This window comes from Oryx dammah, unplaced genomic scaffold (genome assembly GCF_014754425.2).
Source record: "Oryx dammah isolate SB20612 unplaced genomic scaffold, SCBI_Odam_1.1 HiC_scaffold_26, whole genome shotgun sequence".
NCBI lineage: Eukaryota > Metazoa > Chordata > Mammalia > Artiodactyla > Bovidae > Oryx > Oryx dammah.
The window spans coordinates 49,896,263-49,914,992 of record NW_024070210.1 but is presented as its reverse complement, the minus strand read 5'-3'; the positions used below and the strand labels follow the sequence as shown (position 1 = coordinate 49,914,992).

The following is an 18,730-nucleotide window of genomic DNA, read 5'->3' as shown; positions in this document are numbered from 1 at the left end:
GCATCTGCCTTTTCCTTCTAGGAACCTCATAAAGGATGGTGTACTCCCAAGTCCCCAGCAGAGTAACATAAAGACAGTGTTGGCCCATTTTGCTAAACCACCCATCATACAAAGAAATAGTTATTTCTGTCTTCCTTGCAGGCTCCTAATTTAAACACCACTGAACGTTAAGACAAAAGCACTTCAAATTAGCTTTGTGTCCGAAAAAAAAAAAAAAGAGGCTTCAAACACAAACCACCCCACCTAGAATGGGGGAGGCTGTGGGGTTGGTCCATGCATTTCTCCTGTCACCAACCAATGTGTCATACATCCAGATTAAGTCAGAGCCATGAGGCAGGCACACTAAAAGCAATCAACATTTTAAGTTTTTATGGGAGCCTGCAGCATCTGTACGTAAATATTGTCTCTGCAATTGTCAAACTTAGCTGACGAGCCTCCATGTGCACCAAAAATAAAACCATTGAACTCTCGTGAATGACTCAATGTCTGTGAATGCCTTCTCTGTTGTGAGCAAAACCTACAGAGAACCCAAAGACCTGTCTCCCAGGAGAAAACAGGCACCTGAGTTTCTGAGTTTACAAGCTCATTAATGAGAGAGCTCTTGAGTCTAAGAATTAATCTATTAAGTGCTGGTGAAGGAATAAGCAAGATATTAGTCACAGCAAGACAGTCCTGCCAGTGGCCTCTTAGGGGAGGAAGCACCCTCTGGTGTGCCTCATTGGTGGGGTCTTGAGAGCTGTTCATTCATGCTTAATGGAAAAACAGCTAAAATACTGCACAGGGGCAAATGAAGCTTAGCTATGCCACTGCTTCTAGACCTTGAGTTAGTAAACGGAATATGTTTTTTAGAGTCAGGATATTCTAGAAGGAGACGACCTGATGACTCAATGGTTGACTAAAAGCACCTCTTCACAGGGTTCTCTCCCTGCCTACAATTCATACTATATAGAACCCAGCAGGAGACTTCAGGGGATTAGGCCACAGGTCATTACACCAAAGGTTTTCACATCACTGCTTGACGAAGCTTTAGCTTGTTTTTAACCAGATTGTTTGAGCCACAGAATAATCACTTCCTAGTTACCTGGGTTGACCTTAGTTTGCCTAAAATGACCTCCCCTAATGAGAATAGAACCAGGACATTGGGAAAATATATTGCAATCTTGAAAAAAAAAAAAAACAAAAAAGATAACCAAGTAATTCTAAGCCTCCAAAAGGGCTGATCTAATAAAATTGTTAATGGTTGAAACATCACTTCCTAGATATAAACCGCTACTAAGTCCCCTGGAGGTTTAAAAGTTATTTCTATTTATTTGCAAAGTAGAATCAGGAATTCCATAGCTTTTAAATTCCAGCTATCTCTTCCTGGCCTTGAGCACTGTATGACTTTTATCAAAACCTTGACAATGTTAACTTTTCCCATAGGTCTGATTTTTAAGTGTTTCTTTTCCTCTCCAAATTCCACTGGGATGTGGGCTGTGTGTGGGAGTAGGGGGTGGATGTTTCTGGTTTGGGTTTGGGGTAGGGTTTCTGGTTTGGGCTGGGTTTTGTTCTTATAAATTCATTTTGTAAGTTCAGCTGGACTGATGTTAAGTTTATTCCTGTCTTTCTTGGTAGAATGTTCAAATGTGGACTCTATTACCCCCTTTTTTCTAGTGTGTTGTTTGCATCTTGTAAACAGATCACCCCACTGAGCACTTTCTGATAGACTGTCCTGGACTATGTATACGTGGTTATCCAAAGGAGACCTGAGCCAGTCTGCTGCTTGTTTTGGCAAAGCTGGACCCTCTGTAAGAAAACGTGCCAGAATCTGGGGAACAAAAGCGGAGCGTGTGGGTGTCCCTAGGTGTTGGGCGGTTTGGACCCAAGGCATGGCTGAGCCCCTCTGTATTCACAGCCGTCTTGTCTCCTTTGCAGTTGGAAGTACTACCCAAAGCAACAAACTATCTGTTGTGCCCTATCTATGTGAGCTTCTGAAAAATCATCTAATCTCCTCTGAATGATTTTGCTTCCTTTTCAAGACAATGATGATACCACAATAAACGATTTCCATCATTCCTTCCAACACTGACATCTTATGAATCTATGAACTACCCGCCTGCTTCTTCAAATCAAGAAGTGACTTCAGGGACTTTCCTAGTGGTCCAGTGGTTAAGAATCTGCCTGGGCTTGATCCCTGGTCAGGGAACTAAAATACCACATGCCACAGGAGAACTAAGCCCATGTGCTGCCAAAAAGCCCTTGCACCACAATGAAGACCCAGCACAGCAAAAGAAATGGCTTTACAAACATCTGACTGCACAAGAGAATAAAAACCAAAGGCCTGCCAAAGGCTGAAGTGTGCACAGAAAGGCTGCTGCTTGCCTTCTGTCCCACGCTCGCCTCCCCAGACCCTGGCTGCCCACAAACCTCCATCTGCTTGACTAGTCGGCCTCGGTCATCCTTGAGGTGACTCTTCGCCTCCAGCTCGTACTCCAGGTCCTTGAGTGTCTGCTCTAGAAGCTGCCTTTTCGTGAGAGCTTCTTCCTGAGCTCTCTGGTAGTCCCGTAGCTCTTCCTCCATCAGACGCATCTAGAATGAGGAGATACGGGGGTGTTTATCTGGGCACATAGGACCACAGAGCTCTCATGAGTACACAGGCTGACCCCGGAGAGGATACAGCGGCTCCCGCTATGCCGGAGGTCAGAAATCCCTGGGCAAGCACCACCTCCCTCTCGGCCTCAGTTTCCTCTTTTGTAAAAAAGAAGCCTTGAGGACTTCCCTGGTTTGCAGGGGTTGTGGGTTTGATCCCTGGTCAGGAAGCTAAGATCCCACATGCCTCCGGGCCAAAAAAATACAAAAACAAAACATAAAACAGAAGCAATACTGTAACAAATTTAGTATAAAGACTTTAAAAATGGTCCACATCCTTCCTCAACAAAAATCGTTTAAAAAGGAAGCCATTTTCCAGCTACAGAGAAAAACCCCATTGGGTTATACATTCATTTCAGTAGATGTTGGCCAGCATTATATAAAAATGGAAAAAAAAATCAGAGTAGTACAAGAAAACATTGTTTTCTGAAACATTTCTACTAGATATTAATACATTTGTATGGATGCATGCATTACTGTGTTACAAGGCAAGACATCTTTCTTAAGGCAGGTCCTGGTCAAAGATACTTGAAAGCCCCTGAACTAAGTTAGCACCTCCCAGAGCATAATCTTGCTCACCTGTAACAGGTTCCTCTCAACAGAGGTTTAAAGTGAGGGGAAAATAAAAGCTAAAATCATGATTCCAAAGCAACCTGCAGGCACAAAATCTATTACTACACTGCTTTCTAAAAGAGTATCTTATCAGTTGTCATAATTTAGCGTTTTGTCCCTCCACAAGGTGGCACTGAACTAACAGCTTTGAAGAAAGTGTATCAGTGAGCTTGATTCCCAAGAGCTGCCGTGTTTTCCACTCCTCTGAAATCTCCCCAAGGGGACTAGGCACCTCAGCACACAGTAGGTGTTCCTTAAATATCTCTGTGGACTGATTCAGTGAAGGCTGTCTGTTTATTTCTCAGAGTCCCTCCTGGAGGTGGTTCAGGATAACAGGTGGAAAACACAGTCTCAGGAACAGACTATATGGGTTAATTTCCTTTATGACAGCAAATGGCAAACTCCAATAACGAGTAACAGCTTTGGGGCTTCCCTGGTGGTCCAGTGGTTAAGAGTCCACCTTGCAATGTAGAGGACACCGGTTTGATCTCTGGTCTGGGAGTATTCCACATGGCGTGGAGCAACTGAGTCCATGAGCTACAACCACTGAGCCTGCGCTCTAGTCTGCAAGCCACAATTCCTGAAGCCCTCACATTGCAGCTGCTAAAGCCCAAGCGCAGCAATGAAGACACATAACACATGAATACATAAATAAACACATAAATAAAACACATAACAAAACACATAAATAAAATTATTTTTAAAAACACACTTTGCTGAGAGGCTGGTATGTAATTAAATATTAAAAAGGAAAAGAAATACCAGCCTTTGGGAGTGGTTTTCACAGAAACGTGGGGAAGCCTCAAAGACAATCTTTTTGGGGACTCAACAGGTTAGGCTAGTTTAGGAAGCCCAGAGGGAAGACTAGGAACTGTGTTTGCCTCCTGGAGGCTAACAGGAACACCCGATATTTCTGCGAGAACAGCACAGTCTTGACGAAGACAGCTCCTGATAAAGACTAGGCTGGTGTCAGTGGTGACTGAGTGAAAGCACAAAATGAAAATCCTTCCATGGAAAAAGGATGATGAGACATTCTTTGGATACAGAGATGCTCCAGGACATGAAAAAAAAAACTCTCCAAATAAAAAGTCTTTAAAAAATCTTCTGTGCTTCAGTGTCCTGATTTATAATATTGTGATAAATATATCAATAAATCTACCTTAACAAGCTGTCCTGAGACTCAAATGATGTCATACCCTGCCCAAAGCATGTGGGTTTTAGAGTCAGACTGATAGGTACAGCTCACATTTCCTTCTTGGTATTCTTTCGAACATCCAGCCTGTTCCTGCCTTCTGATGTCCTCGGTCCCTAACATCCACCAAGAGCTCTACCGTAACCGAGAGTATCCGAGAGGAACATGCACAAGACAATTAGCAGTACAGTGTCTGGAATCATGAAGTAGACAAATAACTACTGAACCTACCAGTGCTAACTTTAAAAGTAATTAAAAACTGCCCTTGGCGAAGTGGGATTTAGAAAATAAATGCAACAGTGAACTCCAGTCTTAATTCTCTAAAGATGATCTTCATCAGAACTTATCTAGCTCTGTGTCAAAGGTGAAAAAGGTAAAAGGCCTGTTTCTCTCAAAGCGAACAAGGCAGTACTACAGCACTCAAGGTGCAAAGACCCTGGCAGTTTTTCCTGTTTATTGAGAGCTTTAACCAAGTACAACCAAAACGGGACGGAGAGTGGTGAACAGAGTTGAGTTTTTTAAGAATCTCGTGTGATCCTGGCTTATTAATTCACTTTTGTTTCAAACAACTCCATGACTTCAGCACCCTCAGGGTGGTTTCTGACTGTAGTTTCCTTCTAGAAGGAGGAGGTGTCTGTTTCTGCCATTCAGATGGACACACTGTCTCACAAGGCTAGACTAGTGAGAAGATGAAGGAAGTACAGTCTTTGTTTTCATCTTAAGGAACTCATTTTTGAATTGCTGCCCTTTTACAAACAACACTGGTCTCCATCTGGCCCTAACTAATCTCTCTGGATCTTAGTTTCCTTATCTAACTAAAGGGTCCCTAAGGTTCCTTCCAATCTGAAGATTTTAACAGCATAACCATTATACAAAAAGCAAAAGGAAGCACCGGACAAGGGCCACGGTGACACTGAATTTCTGAAATCAAAGCAGCGTACAAATATTTGTTGGTCTTCTAGCAAATATCTGAATCCTCTCACCCAGTTGCTATGAAAATGACTGTTTTTCAATGCCAAAGAGAACTGTGCTATCAATACGCTAATTTCAGTTCTTACTAGAAGTCTTTTGTCCTGAGACCTTAGACCAGAGGAGATCTGTTGTCAGGGTCCTTTCAGAAGTAGTCTAGAAACCTGCAATAAATATCCATTGTTCTTTCACACAGTTTTAGCACTGACTCATGAATGACCTTTCTTTGATCATCAAAGATAATAAAAGTTTGTTTTTTAAAGAAAAATTTGTTTTCCTATGGAATCTTAGTGCCCTTGGTACTGCTTATGAAAAAAAAAGAAAAGGCAAGCTTTAGAATTATAACAAAAACTAGTATTAGTGTTCAGGATACACATATCCTTTGCCATATAGTCTCACATTACCTCATTTAATTATTGAATCATTATTATTTTGTATACTTTTAAAGATGTAGAAACAGATGCTCAGAAAACTGGAGCAACTTGCTCAAGGTCATCTAGCTGGCAGGAGGCAGAGTAGAAATCAGCTTATATGGTACTGGCATTTTAGAGCCTTCAGCTTTCCATTAAATTAATCAAAAACATTCCCTTTATTATTCACAGTTCTTCAGAAGTCAAGACGCAAGGGAGCTAACATTTGGGTTACTTTGCTCTATTATTCTTAAATATAAAACCAAGAATACACTTTACTACTTTCAGTACTCATAAATTCCTGAAGATTTCTCTCTGTTTCCATTATTGCTGTTCAGAAACTCTTACCCACCACTTCTACTGCAATGAAAGTCCATGTAATTTTAAGCCAATGGCAAAAAAGAAAAAAAAAAAAAAACCTGATTACTTTAATCTTTGTTCTAGGATTGAATTAAAACATTACCACCTATGAATCATTTAGACACAGCTAGGCACACCAGTGGTGCTCCATAAACGGCCGCTAAGCTTTTTCAGGCAGAATATCTTGGCTTAATCACACAAACAAGTTGTGTCAATTTCACGTCAGAGGCCCTGAGTCCCTCTGTGTCTTAGAATGCCATCTGCCCTGATGCAACCATCCTGAGAACCAAGCTCAAATGCTGTCTTAAGACTCTACCCCAGTGGGAACTCCCTGGTTGTCCAGTGGTTAGGGCTCTGCGCTTCCAGTGTAGGGGGCACAAGTTCAATCCCCTGTCAGAGAACAAAGATCGAACATGCTGTGTGGCAAGGCAGCAGGAAAAAAGAAAACAAGAATCTACCCCAGCCTCTCCTGGAAGAGTTTCAAGGCAGATTCTGAACACGGGTAAACCAGGACTGCTCTGGTCAACTATTATTACCTCATCCTGCAACTTCATGGCAGTCAGACGGGACTTTTCTGCCTCTAGAGTTTTCTCCTTCAACTGTCTTTGCATCTCCGCAAGTTCCCTGCGATTTTTCTCCTTGTATTCATCCAGTTGGTTCTGGAACTCCAGCGTTGATGTGCGGGACACCTCAACAATGTCGGCCATCTGGAGGAGTGACACAGGTGTGAACCCTGCCCCACCCCACCCCAACCCCAGCCTTGAGGCTCCATCTGGAGCCTGGGAGTTAGGCTTGTACCCCATCTCAACACATCTCCTCTTCTCTCCTCTGTAGCCCCCCAAAGTCTACAGATCATGGTCTGCCCAGATTAGTCACCTCTAACGAAGTTGCGTGGCGACATGAACAGGCCTATCTCTGGAGCTAGAGTCTGGGTCCTGGGTCCTATTCTCGCTCTGCCACTTACCAGCTATACAACTGGGGCATTACTCGCCTTCTCTGGGCCTCCGCAGTGTGCTCATTAAAAACAATGAAGGCATAATCTATACCTTGGCAGGGTTGTTGTCAAAATTAAAACGACACAGACAGAATTCTACTTAGATATGAGTGAGCTGGTAAACTGACTGACACAGAGCAGATGTCAGAAACTGGCCAGCGTTCAGGGAAGCTTCTAGAACATGGGGAGTCCATGTGGCTCTGTGCCTTTCCCCTTTTGGATGTTGTAGGGTAGAGGGGAGCAGAGAAGCCACGACTACTGGGCTTTAAAACTGCCTTTCATGCTCCTGGACAAGAAAGGTGAAGCAAAAACATCGATTACGTACAAAGGCAGAGGTTCTGATTGAGGTACCATCCGCGACATCTGCACTGACAATGCCAGGGTTCTTTGGGTAAGGGATGAGAGGAACTGGGCCCAGGGTCCAGGGGGCATTCTCTAAACCAGTTTCTCTGTAACTGCAATTATCAACAGGCCCGAAGAGCTGCTTCAGGGCATCTGCAAATCCCAGACACATTCGTGCGGAGACACACTGCAGGTCTGCTCAGCTGTCAGGCCCTCCAGCATGGTGGGGGGTGAAGGGGCTGGGCCCCGTGCCCTCCCCAACTCCTGCCCCTTACCTCCTTCTGCAGTTTCTCAATGGTCTTGTCAAGGTGCCATCGCTCATTCTCCATCTCATTCTTCAGTCTCCTTAACTGCTCCTTCTGCTCGGCCTCGTCTTTGAGCCTCTCAGACAGCTGCTTCTGTTCCTGGGTGGCCCGGCTCAGATTTCTCTGCAGATGGCAAGGAAAGGACAGTCCTGTCACCTACCTGCCAGGGCAGCTGCAGGGACGGGTGGCAAAGGGTGTTTCATAGCCACACCACAAAGCAATCAGACCTGCTACATCACTGATAAGGGTAAGGGTCTAAATAAAGCCATCACAGAGACACGAGGATATTGTCAGCTTTGAAATTCAGGGACCAAAATGGAAGCTGACTTCACCAAAAACACAGGCAGGAATGAAGGGGCAGAAAGGATGCATTACAGAAATACAGAAAACGGCCAGGGCTGCTGGGGATGGTGATTCAGGATAGTATCCAAAAACCTGGCAGAGCTCATGCTCAAAAACCGCGGGGAAGTTATACAGTAGACTAACTTCGACCCATGCAGCAATTCACATCCTGTGATATGCAGCATTGCACCTAATGTTCCAGCATTGTCTCTGCTATGTAGATGGTTCTTACAATTAAAATAGCTAAAAATGAAACTATAAGGAAAGACAAATTGTCCCATGGGCCAAGATTCCTTGGGTAGGGGGAGTTATAATCAACAATCCCTGAGATGGACTCACACACAGAAGAGAAGGAATCTGGCAATCTATGAGCTGAGGAGCCTGCTGGACAGGAGGTACGTAATAGAAGACACACTCATTAGGAAAAAGACAGATGAGTGGTTACTTAGTGAATCACATCAAATATTAGTACTTCTTACAAAATGTAACATCTTGGGTGCAATATTTCCCCTGGGTTCCTCTGTGGCTCTCATCTCACAACATTATACAGACTAATGTCCTTTATGTAAAAAAAAGAACATGCAATTCTAAAAGAAAGAAAAAGTCCTAAGATATCTTAGGAACACTAGAGTAGCTTCTTTAAATGGCTAGGAATGAAGAGCTGTGGCATAAAGGTATCACGAAGGGGCACAGCCTAGAATAGTGGAGCGTAACCCAAACGCAGCTAGATCATAAGAAAAATGGCAGCAGGCGTTGAGAGCTGAATGTGAGTGGGTTCAGGTACTGTTTGGGACCTGCTCAAGTCTTGTGTCCCTGCAGAGGCTGTATAAGGACAATGGTTATATTTGTACAGAGCTTAACAGGTTACAAGCTGCAGTCACATGCAGTAACTCAGGCATTTTGAAATCACAAAGCACTTCAGGCGCTTCTGGTTTCCAAAGTTTTGGAACAGATCCACTGGCCAGCCACACGGCCTGGGGCCAAAAAGCCACCTGTGGAGGACTGTGCTCAGAGAAACAACCCAGCACAGCCAGGCCACTGCAGTTAATTGCTGCTAGGAACCAAGGTCAAAAAAAGCAGCTGGGGAGAGCGGATGGAAGGAGGGAGTCAGGAGTTCAGTGTGGGGCTATGAGCAGGACTGAGAGCCACCACGGTCAGCGTGGCTCACACCAGACGGAGGGTCGGGTCAACCCTGGGACTCACGTTTGTGGTTGACTTAGTGTGTCGAGAGCACGGGGCAGCACACAGGGCAAGGTAAGTGAGGTATGGTTCCACTGTGTGGGAGCAAACTCTCAGGAACAGGTATCTCAGAATGTCAGTTCTTGGAAAACAACAAATACAGAGGGATACCAGCTTCCCTGGTGGCTCTGTGGTAAAGAGAGACGCAGGTTCGATCCCTGGGTCAGGAACATCCCCTGGCGAAGGGAATGGCAACCCACTCCAGTGTTCCTGCCTGGAGAATCCCATGGACAGAGACGCCTGGAGGGCTACAGTCCATGAAGCCTGAAAAGAGTCAAATACGACTTAGTGACTAAACCACCACTCACAGAGGGACATCATCGCCTTCCCGTAGAAATGCCAGGATATGACTCAACCCCTACCCCTAGAGATCCCCCAGCCTCTCTTTCTTCCTTTTGGATTCCAAATCTCAGGGGCTCCAGGCCAAAAGACAAGCCAGCCTTGACTCCATTCAGCTCCCACATGGTGAGAGCTCTTCTGCTTTACCTTTGGCTCAGGATGGGTTCCGCTACCAACACGCCCTTCCCTGGCCCTGGCTCTGCTCCTGTGCTACTGGAGACTCCTGAGGCTCAAACAATCTGAGCTGGGCTTGACCAACACACCTCGTCCCAACTTTAACACATACACATTTGCCTAGAAAAATAATTTTGCTAAATCATTTTTTAAATATTTCTTGCATGCTTGCTTCTATTGCATGGCAGTAAGATCTATTAAGGCAAGAAATAGATTTTTTATCTGAGTATGTCTCATAGTCCAGATTCACTATTAGGCACAGGATAAAAAAACTCTGTGGTTGCAAATTAACTCCTATCCCCAAAAGTAATCTAAAGATTTCTTATATCAGAATCACCAAGCAAGGGTGATGACTCCTTATGTAAAATGGAGAATCTAGCCCTTTCTGATGGAATCACAGTTTTTCTTAGAGTGCAGCCCACACATTTGCATTTGAAAGTTTTACCCAGATAATTCTGATATACTCAAAAGTGTAGAAATGCTGTTCAAACAATGCTCTGCCTCTTCGGAGATTCAAGAAATAGGTACTAATAAGTCACTGCTGAGAAAATATGTCCCAAATTCACATGAAAAGCAGCAAACTCGGCAACTTTGCATTTAGGAGTTAGGTGTGAAATGCTCTATAGCTACAGTGACTGCATTTCCAAGACCAGCCATACAAGTCTCTTGACCAACACTGGGACAAAATTTGAGGAAAATCTGTCAGAGTGGAGAATCCAGAACACAAGGAGGGTAGACGTACAGTAAGTGCCCTTGAGCTTGGGGACCATTATCTCAGTAGACGCAAAGCCTTTTACTGTATGGCTGAGCAAGGCCTCCATCAGTCCGTATTAACAGTAACTATGTGGCAGGTGAGCAGAAGGGCTTGAGGGAATGGGAGGCTTGATCAAAAAGAACTGGATCTCAGAGCCCTTGACATGTTAACCTTGGACTGTGACAAGCGTGGCGGCTTTCTTCTTCTGTGGTCTCAGTACACAGAAGTCTGCTAGGGTGGGAGGTACAGGCAAATAGAACATATATCATCATCACCCTTCCCTGAAGAAAAGAACTATGGCCCCCTCATCTGCAGAAGCCATTTCTCAAGGTAATCAAGAGACATCTTTGTCATAAATGCAGTATAAACAGGTTTACACAGCAGCCCAATCCTCACCCAAGTGGTTGGGCTGAAGTAAACCAAGAATAGTATCCCCTTTAAGAACTCCTGCTCTGTCTGACTGAGCCAGAATAAACGAGACCTGGGATTTCTTTGGAAGGAATGATGCTAAAGTTGAAACTCCAGTACTTTGGCCACCTCATGCGAAGAGTTGACTCATTGGAAAAGACTCTGATGTTGGGAGGGATTGGGGGCAGGAGGAGAAGGGGATGACCGAGGATGAGATGGCTGGATGGCATCACTGACTCGATGGACATGAGTCTGAGTGAACTCCGGGAGTTAGTGATGGACAGGGAGGCCTGGCGTGCTGCGATTCATGGGGTCGCAAAGAGTCGGACACGACTGAGCGACTGAACTGAACTGAAGTTCACAAGGTCTTCACCTACAATGTCAAGAAATATATTTATCACACATGAAGATGCAGCAGATTGTTAAAGGCACAAAAAATTTGAAATATAAAGGGCTTATGTGGGAAAAAGAAAAAAAAAAAGTTACTCTCTTCTTCCTCTAAGGGTTAAGCTCCCTTTTGATTGTCAGTTTTGGGAGAGGCATGCAGAATGAACTAAAGGAATGACTGTTTGGTTCCCAAATTGAGAAAAAGCAAAGTAGTTTCGAGTGATAGTGTGTTTTCCATAGCACTACTTTTGAAACAAGATAATTCAGATAATGATGGTGAGATTGTTGGACCCTCTTAAAATTCCTGCCGGATTAGGTTGCCAGTGGTTAGCACAGCCACATGCTGCCTGAAGCAGTCTCACCATCTCAACACCACTGGGAAAACAGGCCTGAACAAAAGTAACCCGTCAGGGATAATTTTGAAGGCAGGGATGGAGATCTGGAGGTAGAGGCCAGCAGGGATCACATTAAGATCTTTAGACCTTGAGGCCATCATCTGTTCTTTCCACTGAATTAGCTGTGAGCTGCAGATTCACAGCTGGTGAACCACCTCCTTCTGTGTGAAAGTTTCTGGTTTGATAAAAGGATGATAAAGACAGAGCCTGTAACAGCTGTACCCAGTGCCTGGTGTGGATGTGATACAAAAGTGCAGATTTTTGCCCCCACAGAACACAAATGTTTTTCCTCTTTCTGTCCCCAAGAAGCTCAGAGATGTAAACCCTGCACTTTGCTGGGTTGTAGACACCACAAGCCTTAAACAGCAGCATAGGGCAACTGCCGTTCACACAAAATCAACCAAACAAGGGTTAGTAACAAAAGATCTAGATTAATAAAGAAAGGAAAAGAAATCCAAAGCTAAGACACCAAAATGAAGAAAATACAGGACTTTACTGCATGCAAGAACAAGGTCTCTGTCCAAAGCCAAAGAGAAGGTGCATATTTGGGGGTGAGGGCTCCTGAGCTGTGGCTGACCTGAGTGAACCCCGGTACACACGCCTCTAGCCCTGAGGAGATGATGCTGTGTATGAAAGGAAAGCTGCAATTAGGCATTTACAAATTTGAATCCTGACTCAGCTCCTGACACTTTTCATGTGCCCCTGCCTCACCCTCCCTTCCAGACACACAAGTCCTAAGGAAACACTTTAACAGACTCCTCTAAGACAGCTGCTCAAAACAACTGGCTTTTACCTCCTCAGAAACTCACCTGAGGAATGCATGATGCTGCTGGTTCTTTAAAATTCCAGAGCAGGTAGAAAGAAGGACATACCTGAATCACACTGAGGTCACTGTGCAAAGTCTATTCAGAACCTCAGTGCAGACTTTGCTTTTTTTTTTTTTTTAAAGAACATACTTCAAACAATCTTTCTAACCTTCAAATGGGAAAAACTAATTTTCTAAGAATCTGCTGATTTTGAATAGAGATAGCTATCCAGTTTCAAGGAAATGACTTCCTCGGGCTTCATTTAATAGCCCTCTTGAAGGACTGTGCTCTGAGGCATCTATTTGCCCAGAGGAGAGAGGAAATCGGCTTCTGCCACAGAGCGACTCAGCAGTGCCCTGGGGACTGACTCTGTTGGCCTTCTCACACAGTTCACATTTTATCTTTGGAAAGCTGCCAGGCTCTTCCATGTCTGGAGGACTTCTCAGCCCCAGCACTACTGAAATCTGGGTGCTTCACAGCTGTGGGGGTGTCCTGGGCTGTGCAGGATAGGGAGCAGCAGCCCTGGCCTCCAATCATGTGATGCCAGTAGCACCCCCCAGCTGTGGCAACCAACATCTCCAGACACTGCTGCAATGTCCCCCAGGTGAAAAAACACCAGTCTAGGGGTTTCCCTGGTGGCTCGATGGTAAAGAATCAGCCTGCCAATGCAGGAGACACGAGTTCGATCCCTGATCCTGGAAGATCCCACATGTCGCAGAGCAACTAAGCCCCGTGCTCCACAACTACTGAGCCTGCTCTCTAGAGCCCAGGCGCCACAACTACTGAAGCCCAGGAGTCCTCGAGCCCAGGCTCTGCAACAAGAGAAGCCACTGCAATGACAAGACACAACTCGAGAGTAGCCCCTGCTCCCCACAACTAGAGAACAGCCCACTCAGCAACAAAGAGCCAGCAGCCAAAAATAAATACATAAATGAATAAAAAGAACCACTGGCTTATACAGACAGTCGGAAGTCCATGATGGTTATCATGGAAGGAGCAGCCTGGAAGGACAGGACCAGTGGCGATCTGGACATGTCCCTCCTTCTCACGCTTCCTCTGTGGGGGGATAAGGACCCTCAATGTCTACCTGAGCCTCTTCCAGCTCAGTCTGCAGGGCCCTTTTGGTTGACACGGCTTCTTTCTCTTCCTTTCTTGCATGCAGAAGGGCCTCTTCTAATTGCCGAGTTTCTCCCTACAAAGAAACATGGAGTTAATGCACACTCAGATGGGTGCTGTGCCTAAGAAGCTGACTCAGCAGCATGAAAGGCAGGCAGGGGACATCCACAGACATAGCCGGCAGGGGCTACGGTCACATACACCTGTCATGGGCCCACAGTAGCACAAAACAGATGTGTGTGCCTGTCTGCAGTGCCACTCTTAACCAGAAATGAACATCCAAACCAGTCATCTGAAATGATCTGGGGGAAGATACAGATACCCACCCTCAGCACAGGAGCATCAGCAACAACACTGAATGAACGCAAGTATGAATCGACTCAGGACTCAAGTACCGAGTGACTTAGGCACACAGTCTGAGAAAAAGCTTTTCAGGTGATGTTAACGGTGACCATTTGGGAAACCTCTGTTAGAATACCCCTCCCATCACTTTTCTTTTCTCTCTGTTTATCGTCAGCTGCCATTTCTTGCAGCTATCAGTGCGTGTCTCTTGCTAATGGTCTCCCACTGCTAGAGATCTGGAAAACCAGGTAACTGGTTTGGCAAAACTTGCGTGACCTCAAAAACCATCAACCAACTGCTAAAAAAAGAAAAAACAGTCATGAGTGAGAGTGGGCCTGATGGTAGGGTTAAGATGCCCTTTTGGGGTGTCTGGAGGCCTCGGCTCAGTGTGAAAAGGTTGAGCACACCTGGTGTCTGGGCGAACAGGGACCCCTGTGCCTGCACCTGAGCTCCCTAAGCCAACTCCATCAGACCTATTCCAGGCCTCTTCAAAAGCTGTCTCCCATTTGTACCACGCACAGAGGAACAAAAGCAATGGTTTACAGAGAGGCAGTCACAGCCACCTTGACCTTTCCTACTTGATTATGATAATAAATCCCTTTCAGCTTCTCAAGTCACTCACACAGGAAAGGAGGATCCGTGGCTGCCAAGCCCAAGCTGGGGGCCCAGCAAGCCTCACCTCACACTTCTTGAGTGTCTCCTTTGCTTTGGCCTCGTCATCTTGAAGGTCAGCAAGCTGCCTCTGCAGCCGAGCCACAGTGCGCTCCAGCTCTTCCACACTCCCCCGCAGCTTCTCGTTCTCCTCCTGCAGAGCCTTCACGCGCATCTCTGCCCCGACCTGGGTTTGTTCTGCGGTACTGCTCCGACTGGCCAGGACCTCAACGTTCTGGTAAAGACATGGAACAGGTGAGCACGGGAACCACAGTCAAGGCCCAGCCCCCCACTTCAAGGATGGCTGACATTTTTAAAAACCCACTACATTCTGGGCACCATGCTAAGCCAGGGATCAGCACCCTACAGCCTACAGGTCCAGCCCACCACCTGTTATTAAAACTAAAGTGCCAGGACTTCCCTGGCGGTCCAGTGGTTAAGACTATGCTTCTAATGCAGGGGACGCAGGTTCGATGCCTGGTTGGGGAACTAAGATCCTACATGCCACAGAGCAACCAAGCAACTAACTAAGCCCATGCTGCCACTCCTGAGCATGTGCCCTCGGGGAGCCAGAGCACTGCAACTAGAAAAAGCTCGTGCACTGCAACGAAGATCCTGCATGCTACAACTAAGAACCAATGCAGCCAAATACACAAATAAAATTTTAAAATAAATCAAGCGTTACTGGAACTCTGCAACATCCATTTGGGGACATACTATCTATGGCTACTTTCGTGGTATAACAGCTGTGTCAAGACCTGGGGCCAAAGTTTAAAATATTTACTATCTAGCTGTTTACAGAAAAGTTTTGCAGAACCATATCAGTGTCCTTGACATGAAATTTCAGCCTTTTCACAACTCTAGGAGGTGGTTGCTATTCTCTTTTTTTTGGCTTCACTGGGTTTTCATTGTGTGCGGGCTTTCTCTAGTTGTGGCAAGCGGGGGGCTACTTTCTAGTTGTGCTGAGCGGCTTCTCATTGCAGTGGCTTCTCCTGTTGTGCAGAGCACAGACTCTAGAGCATGTGGGCTTCAGAAGTTTTGGCTTGTGGGCTTAGCTGCCCCACAGCATGTGGAATCTTCCCAGACCCAGGGGTCAAACCCATGTCTCCTGCATTAGCAGGCAGATTCTTAACCAATGGACCACCAGGAAAGCCCAAGTGGTTACTCTTCTTAAAGACAAAGACACTGGCCCTTGGGTAGACTGAGGAACTTGTCCAAGTTCATGTAGGAGGAAATGTATTCAAGCAGAACAAATCTAGAACCTAGTCTTATAACCACTAATGAGTTCACTTTCTTGATCCCTAATCATGTACAGCTCTTGATGAAGGGCATTTCTTTTTTTTTTTTTTCCTCTGCTCTTGAATTTGCTTTCCTTTTTTTTTTTTTTTAATTTATTTTTTATTTTACTTTACAATTCTGTATTGGTTTTGCCATACACTGACATGAATCCACCACGGGTGTGCATGCATGCTTGTAAGTTTTTCTAAATGTCTAACATAAAATGGAAATTAAAATATGCTTAAATTATGATACAGTTCCTTGTGCAAACTCTAGGTAGTCTCATCTGAAAATGAGAATGTGCAGCACACAATCCATAACCGAAAGGAATGGCAACAATTACAGAATGATTACTGTTAATTTCAGATATCACATGGGCTTTTATTTTTTGGCTCGGCATCTTAAAAGTCACACATCTTGGAGTGTGAAGTCAAGTGGGCCTTAGAAAGCATTACTATGAACAAAGCTAGTGGAGGTGATGGAATTCCAGCTGAGTTATTTGAAATCCTAAAAGATAACGCTGTTAAAGTGCTACACTCAACATGTCAGCAAATTTGGGACACTCAACACTGGTCACAAGACTGGAAAAGGCCAGTTTTCATTCCAATCCCAAAGAAGGGCAGTGCCAAAGAATGTTCAAACTACTGGATAATTGTGTTCATTTCATATACTAGTAAGGTTATGCTCCAAATCCTTCAAGTTAGGCTTCAACAGGACATAAATCAAGACCCTGGTGATGTACAAGCTGGGTTTAGAAAAGGCAGAGGAACCAGAGATCAAATTGCCAACATTCACTGAATCACAGAAAAGGCAAGGGAATTCCAGAAAAATATCTACTTCCACTTCATTGACCACGCTAAAGTCTTTAACTGTGTGGATCACAACAAACTGTGGAGAATTCTTCAAGAGATGGGAATACCAGATCACCTGACCTGCCTCTTGAAAAACCTGTATGCAGGTCAAGAAGCAAGAGTTAGATTCAGACATGGAACAACAGACTGGTTCAAAATTGGGAAAGGAGAATGAGAAGGCCATACACTGTTGCCCCGGTTATTTAACTTCTATGCAGAGTATAGTATGTGAAATGCCAAGCTGGATGGCTCACAAGCTGGAATCAAGACAGCCAGGAAAAATATCAACAACCTCAGATATGCAGATGATATCACTCTAATGGCAGAAAGTGAAGAGGAACTAAAGAGCTTCTTGATAAGGGTGAAAGAGGAGAGTGAAAGGGCTGGCTTGAAACTCAACATTAAAAAAAAACCACTGAGGTCAAGACACCCACTCCCATCACTTCATGGCAAACAAAAGGGAAAAAGTAGAAGCAGTGACAGATTTCATTTTCTTGGTCTCCAAAATCACCGCAGACAGTAACTGAAGCCATGAAATTAAAAAACGCTTGCTCCTAGGAAAGAAAGCTATGACAAACCTAGATAGCTTAATAAAAAGCAGAGACATCACTTTGCCACAAAGGTCCATATAGTGAAAGCTATGGTCTTCCAGCAGTCATGTATGGATGTGAGAGTTGGATCATAAAGAAGACTGGGCAATGAAGAATCGATGCTTTCAAATTGTGGTGCTGGAGAAGACTCTTAAGAGTCCCTTGGACTGCAAGGAGATCAAACTAGTCAATCTTAAAGAAAATCAACCCTGAATATTCACTGGAAGAACTGATGCTGAAGCTGTGTTCCAATACTTTGGCCACCTGATGCAAAGAGCTGACACACTAGAAGAGACTCTGATGCTGGGAAAGACTGACGGCAAGAGGAGAAGGGAACGACAAAGGATGAGACAGTTGGATGGTATCGCTGACTCAATGGACATGAGTTTGAGCAAACTCTGGGAGACAGTGAAGGACAGGAAGTGCTGCAGTCCATGGGGTCACAAAGAGTTGGACAAGACTTAGTGACTGAACAGCAACAGCCCTAACTCTCCCATCAAGAGATAAGAGACTACAAAGATACGGTTAGCCAGTGGTACACGCGTGAGGATAAATGTGTAGTTCAATGGCATAAAACTAAGAGTCTAAAGCTCAGCCCGGCCACTGATTCTTAACGAGCCAAGCCAAATGCAAAAGAATGAAGTTAGATCCCTTCCTTACACCACACATAAAAATTAACTCAAAATGGATCATATACCTAAATGTAAGATCTAAAACTATAAATCTCTTCTAAAAGAAAACACTGGAGTAAATATCATGAGCTTGAACTATGTAAGGCTTCTAAGATGCAATACCAAAATACAAGTAAAAAAAAAAATTAGATCTTATCAAAAACTTTCATGCTAATGATAACAAGAAGGTGAAAAGATAATCCACAATAAGAGAGAAAATATTTACAAATCATATATCTGATAAACAACTCATATTTAAAATACATAAAGAAATCTTCAATTCAATAAAAAGACAACCCAATTTGTTTAATGACCAAAGGATCTGAACAGACATCTTTCAAAGAATATATATATATTCCATATATATATATGAAAGAAAAAAATGAAAGTTAGTCACACAGTCATGTCCAACTCTGCAATCCTATGGACTGTAGCCTGCCCGGCTCCTCTGTCCATGGAATTCTCCAGGCAATAATACTGGAGTGGGTTGCCATTTCCTTCTCCATGGGGTCTTCCCGACTTGAGGATAGAACCTTTTCCTCATTTAAGAAAAGAAATGTATTTTTAAATGCTTA

At 44.4% G+C, this 18,730-nt stretch overlaps 1 protein-coding gene across 3 annotated transcripts in view; it reads right to left on the bottom strand.

Moving 5' to 3' along the window:
• The window catches only part of CGNL1 (cingulin like 1), a 172,423-nt gene that overhangs the window by 18,288 nt on the left and 135,405 nt on the right, over positions 1–18,730 (bottom strand). For all 3 annotated transcript variants that reach the window (XM_040226609.1, XM_040226611.1, XM_040226610.1), the window contains 5 exons: positions 14,794–15,000; positions 13,744–13,848; positions 7,783–7,935; positions 6,708–6,878; positions 2,407–2,568 (listed from right to left, as the gene is read on the bottom strand). In XM_040226609.1, the coding sequence (XP_040082543.1) occupies positions 2,407–2,568; positions 6,708–6,878; positions 7,783–7,935; positions 13,744–13,848; positions 14,794–15,000 (798 nt within the window). The remainder of the gene's footprint in view (positions 1–2,406; positions 2,569–6,707; positions 6,879–7,782; positions 7,936–13,743; positions 13,849–14,793; positions 15,001–18,730) is intronic.